Source organism: Bos javanicus, chromosome 12 (assembly GCF_032452875.1).
Source record: "Bos javanicus breed banteng chromosome 12, ARS-OSU_banteng_1.0, whole genome shotgun sequence".
In the NCBI taxonomy this organism is placed as follows: Eukaryota; Metazoa; Chordata; class Mammalia; order Artiodactyla; family Bovidae; genus Bos; species Bos javanicus.
Genome location: NC_083879.1, coordinates 3,606,847 through 3,612,637, shown reverse-complemented (window position 1 = coordinate 3,612,637; position 5,791 = coordinate 3,606,847). Strand labels below are relative to the sequence as shown.

At 40.2% G+C, this 5,791-nt stretch overlaps 1 protein-coding gene across 1 annotated transcript; it reads left to right on the top strand.

Annotated features, from left to right (window-relative positions):
- The first annotated feature begins 303 nt into the window (after positions 1 to 303).
- LOC133258118 (UPF0235 protein C15orf40 homolog) lies at positions 304 to 892 on the top strand. Its single transcript, XM_061434411.1, is given in 3 exon segments — positions 304 to 397; positions 400 to 426; positions 429 to 892. Coding segments are annotated over 3 exon segments (393 nt in total). The 3' UTR covers positions 701 to 892.
- Positions 893 to 5,791: the final 4,899 nt, after the last annotated feature.

Genomic DNA, 5,791 nt, shown 5'->3' with positions numbered 1-5,791 from the left:
CCATAGGTTTTTCACTCCAAACTCTCCTTTCAGTACAGTTGGGTCATTTACGACATAAGCTCCAGCCTACCTCCAGAGGTAAGGCACTGATTGGCTTACTCGGTGTGGATGCACAATTGGATGAGTGAATGGAATCAGCTCTGCAGGAAGCACCTCCTTGGCCGGATGCCGCGGCGAGGCCAGGGGCTGAGGCTGCTCGAAGCTGATCTGGTTCTCGGGCTGTCACCCGGCCCCCTTTGGCGCCGACACGCCTAAGGAAGCTGGAGCAACGAACAGGCCCGCGGCAGTTCCCGTGGCTGCGGGATGGTGGGCACAGTGATGCGGGTTGTAGAGCGCGGGAGAGACGCGGGCCGGTGGGCTAAAAGCCAGAGCAGGGAGCCAGAAAGACCACTTTCCCCTCAGGTCCTGCGGCAGTCGATCGTAAAGGCGTGTCACCATAGCCATCCATGCCAAAGCTGGTTCCAAACAAAATGCCGGTGACAGACGTGAGGCTGTGAGTGTAGACATCACAGCGCCTCCGGCCGAGGGAGAGGCCAACGCAGAGCTGTACCGCTGTCTTTCCAAAGTCTTACAACTCGGGAAGAGTGATGTGGTTTTGGATAAGGGCGGTAAATCTCCTGAAAAAGTGGTGAGGCTTTTGGCCTCCACACCTCCAGAAGAGATCTTGGAGAAACTGAAAAAGCAAGTTGAAAATAAATAAAAGCAAGACACGCAAAGTACGTCTTTGAGAAACTTTTTTTATTGCTAATGATGGAGAGACTGTTAAAATATACTTAAATACACAGAATAGACAGATAAATTTAATAAGAACAGGACTCAAAAAAGAAGTATGAAGATTAAAAGTATTGGACATGGAATTTAGGTTCTCAAATCCCTGTTCCCAAACAGCTTGGGACATGTTACCCTGATTTTACAGAATTACAAAGTACAGAGCCAGAAAGAATATTTAGGATGGCCTGATTCAGCCCCTTTCATTTTGTGATGAGGCTTCTGACTTCAGAAGTTGATAGTATTCAGGATCACTCGGTGCAAGATGGCAACTAGAACTTGGATCCCTTGGCTCCTCCTCGCTGAATGCACTTTATCCTGGTTGTAAATTAAAATGGTAATATTTCCACAGCATTACTGGAATCCTGGGGACTACCTTCTAATCCAGTTTAAAAGTGACAGAGGAAACCTGTCACACTGCTTCATAGTGTCACTTTATATTTTAAAATGCTTGTGTAAATGGCTTCCCTGGTAGCTCAGCTGGTAAAGAATCCACCTATTATGCAGGAGACCCTGGTTCAATTCCTGGGTCAGAAAGATCCACTGGAGAAGGGATAGGCTACCCAGTCGAGTATTCTTGGGCTTCCCTGGTGGTTCAGCTGGTAAGGAATGTGCCTGCAGTGTGGGAGACCTGGGTTCAATCCCCGGGTTGGTAAGATTCCCTGGAGAAGGGAACAGGTACCCACTCCAGTATTCTGGCCTAGAGAATTCCATGGATTGTATACTCCACGGGATCACACAGAGTTGGACACGACAGAGCGACTTTTACTTCACTTCACTTTGCAAGAAGCACATAACTATAAAACACAAAGGTCAAGATCTGAAGCAAACAGATGATTTTACAAAGGAATAAGAAATTAGTGACATCCAGCTAGGCAACATGGCTCATGTAGGTAATAGCTTTAGAAACAACAGGCTGAGTAAGATGCATACCCTAAAACTAAGTCATCTGCAGAATAAGAAAAAAAGTAAGGAAAGAGTTTGGTCAAGCTTAGAAGGATACAGGATATAGAAGTAGATGGCAGTCTCAACATGTTTATATAATTATTTTCAGCCCTGAGGCTCCTCATAAAACAGTGAAAAATTATGAATAAATGTAAAGAAATAATGCAGCTTAATAATGACAGGCACATATTGCACACTAAATATTTTTTAGTACACATTGAATAATTGAAATAGGAAGCATTTTTTTCTGAGCACTCACTTAAATATCTTGTATGCCTTATTTTATCTTTAGAAATTTCCCATTGAATAAAGAATGAACAAATGTATTAGTGACAGAATATTTATACAGAGGCAGTACTACAAATCATACCTCATTTAAGTTTCACCTTTCTATAAGATTGGTTTCAAGAGGTTGTTAAAGATAAACTGGAACATGAAGTTGGCGATGAAGTAGTCAAGCAAAACTTCTGAGAGAAAACAATGTTGAAACACAGATAGGGACTTACAGCAATTTGTGGTAATTTGAAGATATAATCCATAATAATACTCTGCTGCTGCTGCTAAGTCACTTCAGTCGTGTCCGACTCTGTGCGACCCCACAGACGGCAGCCCACCAGGCTCCCCAGTCCCTGGGATTCTCCAGGCAAGAACACCTGAGTGGGTTGCCATTTCCTTCTCCAATAATACTCTAGAATATTTTTATTATGCTCCCACAAAAGGGAAACATTCAGATCAGTTTGTATGATGGTTAAAACAAAAGAATGAGAATATCCACTTAAAAGAAAAGCTTCATTTAAATATATAATTATTTTTTGCCTTGGAAAAGTCAACAAGATTTTATAGTGAGACCTTAACAGTTCTTAATGGCCAGGTCCTTTTCTTGATTTGGACTTGAACCTATCATATTATACATGTATTATACCAAATTTGGCAAAAAGTAGAATATCAAAGGAAGACATATGTGCACAAGATCGAACTCACAGCCTCTGCTCTTCTGGCTCTGAGGCCCTCTTACCTTTTCTTGCCAAATTCTTTCTGCTCTCTGTCAACGTCCACTGGCAGTTTGACAAAGTGCTGGCTCTGCAGAACCCATGGCAAGAGGTGCAACAGCTCCCAGTGCAGATTTCTGACAGATTTTCTTCCCCTGCAGTACTAAGGTTTGTACTACATTTTGTGCAGAGGGGCATACATTAGTTAATGTTTCTAGAGAATTTTGAAGATGAAGAGAGTAAGGACCTGTAAGGTAATGAGAAGGCACTAAGGGTCTTTGCTGTAATGATCAAGATAGGCACAGGAGCACATTAAGCTCAACTCACAGGCACATTAATGTGTTGTGATCAGGATGCCTGAAAATGACAAAACATTATATTTGCCTTCACATTTGTCAGTATTTGATGAAACAGACAAATCAATTTTCTGGAAAAAAATAGAAATTTATCATAGTCGTAGTTTACCTGAGTCATGGATAAAATGGTAACAGAGACTTTGCATGTGTTGATAACCATATGGGTAGACACTTGAGAACTGCACAGCACAATCTCAATTCTAAATTTAAAATTATTTTACTAAAATGGGCATTGGCCATCTTGTGTATTTCCTTCTTTTCATTGATGAGACTTCACTTAACCCAATATTCGCAAGAAAAGACTTAATTCCTAAGAAATTTTTAAGGCACAGATTAAAAATACCAATTCTTCTCGACCACTCAAAGTACTGAATCAAGCTTTCCAGGGATAGATAGATCTATAGCATTCATATTTTTAACAGGAGTTCCAACTGCTTCTGTTTTCTAGTTGGGATTGGAAACCACTGTTATTAGCTAATACCTACATTCCTAAAAGGGTTTCTTCTTTCTGACAGCAGGCAATGCTTTCACTCAAGCAAAATGTTAATTACACTTATCTTATTGCTAAGATTTAGATTAAATTGACTCAAACTGTAGGAAATCCAAATTTGTAAAAATTTTGGAACTTATGTTTCCTCTTTTCACCTCTGATTAAGTTCAACTTTTGTAAAAACCTTTTGCTTCTTCGTGCCTTTGGTTATTTCCCTATTTCTATCCTCACTTACCACAAGTGTTTGCTGATATTAGATTAGGAAATTCCACCTATATCTTCAGTACAACCCTACCTTTTGAATGCTACAATAGCCCTCATCTGGCTCTGGCAGCACCCTAACTTCTTGCTTTTAACTACTTTAAATTCAGACAAAAGACTTAACTCAGGCCTTTGAGGATATTCTGTCTATTCATTGAATTCTGTTTTCACCTTGTCTACTTTTACTGTTTCATCTCATTTTCCTCTAACGTACTATCTGTCAATGTATCTTTGTTTTATTTATTTTCATGCACCTTTTTATTCTTCCCTTTTCAAACGTGAAGGAGGAGATGCCAATATCAGACAAGCAGTCAGGTTCATTGCTGACATATGCCAAAATAGTACAATCAACCCCAATCAAAACTGGACCCCTGTTGCAAGATAGCGTCACCTCATTTGCCGAACAATTCAGGTATATCATGATAGAAGTAAAAGTGCATAAGATCTAGGATGAGAAACTTTATTTAATCCCTGTTTAGACCCTTGTTAACTGTGACCTCAATCAGGAAATTAACTCCCTGACTCTGTGAAATGAAGACAGTGATCATGGCTCTACTTAGCTTCATGGGATAGTTGTCAGGATCAGATAAAATCGTGGATCTAAAAGTGTCTTGAAAACTGCCAAGTAACTGTTGCTCATTTGAGAAAAAGTCTGTAAACTAAAAACTCTTTTCAGTGTAACTAGTCACTTATCTCTGAATAAAGGAAGGACCAAGAGGCAAGTGTAGAGAAGGGTGGCATTTCAGTGGACTAGAGGCAAGACTAGGAGGATCAAGATGAAGCCAACACAACAGGGCATGTGGCGCAGAGTAGAAAGAGAAATGGGCAGGATCATCTGAGCCACCGGAGCTGGCTTGGTGGTGATGATTTAGTCACTGAGTTGTGTCCAGTTCTTGCAACCCCATGGACTGTAGCCTACCAGGCACTCTGTCCATGGGATTCTCCAGGTTCCTATTTCCTTCTCCAGGGGATCTTCCTGACCCAGTAGTCGAACCCCAGTCTCCTGCATTGTAGGCAGATTCTTTACCAAGTGAGCTATGAAGATCTGGCTTAGACTTACATTAACCTTGCCTCAGAAATTTTCAGAAAAGTGAGCCAGAACATTCTTTGTTTTAATGCTGGTTTATATCTCAAAGAGTCAGACCTGATTAAATGCATCTGTTAATTGTGGGTGCAAAGGTATCATGCCGGGTTCTAGGATTTAGAAAGATGAATCCAAATGATTTGATTTGAGAGAATTGTGCTTGATAAAAGCATATTTAAAAATTTCATATATGTTCAGACAACTCTTTTTTAGAAAGGATTATCCTTTAGAATCCTATAGAACTGGGTCCCTTGACAGCGTATCCTTTAGAAGTGTGGGTCTCAGATAAAGCTATTCCATTGTTGACCATTGCTAAACATCTACCCAATTTTTCACCTTGTGCTTTGTGGAGAAATTCTCACCTTACTGGGAAAATATTTGAGAACAATGTAAGTCTTTGTCAGCAGTATTGATCTACAGTTAAGCTTTGATTCTATAGACGGGAATCACTATGGGCCAAACTATGTGATCTCAGCACAGATCTCAGGCTGTGAAGGTTCCTTCAAAGTGTGAACCATAATACCACTGTGAGAATCAGAGCAGATAGGAACAGATTCTCTACATCAAATTCCAATCAAAAGCCAAGAAAAAGACTTGTGTCCTAGCCCTCCTTCTTTTTAATTTGTTTCAAAATAATTTGATACAGCTTTCAAATGATCTGAGTGAATATCTTCCTGCCACAGGAAATGAGAAGACAAGCACCTACTTCTGTACTGATGACTTGGATTTCTCATTAGGTTTGAGGAGCTGCCTTAATAAGCTACTAGCCTGCTGGCTAAATACTGTCAGTTTAATATCTACTGTGCTAAAATCAAAATTATTTTAGACAGACACTCCAGACATGCAGATAAAAAATATGAGTGAAGTTCATCCAACAGGATTATTAATTTAGCTATAT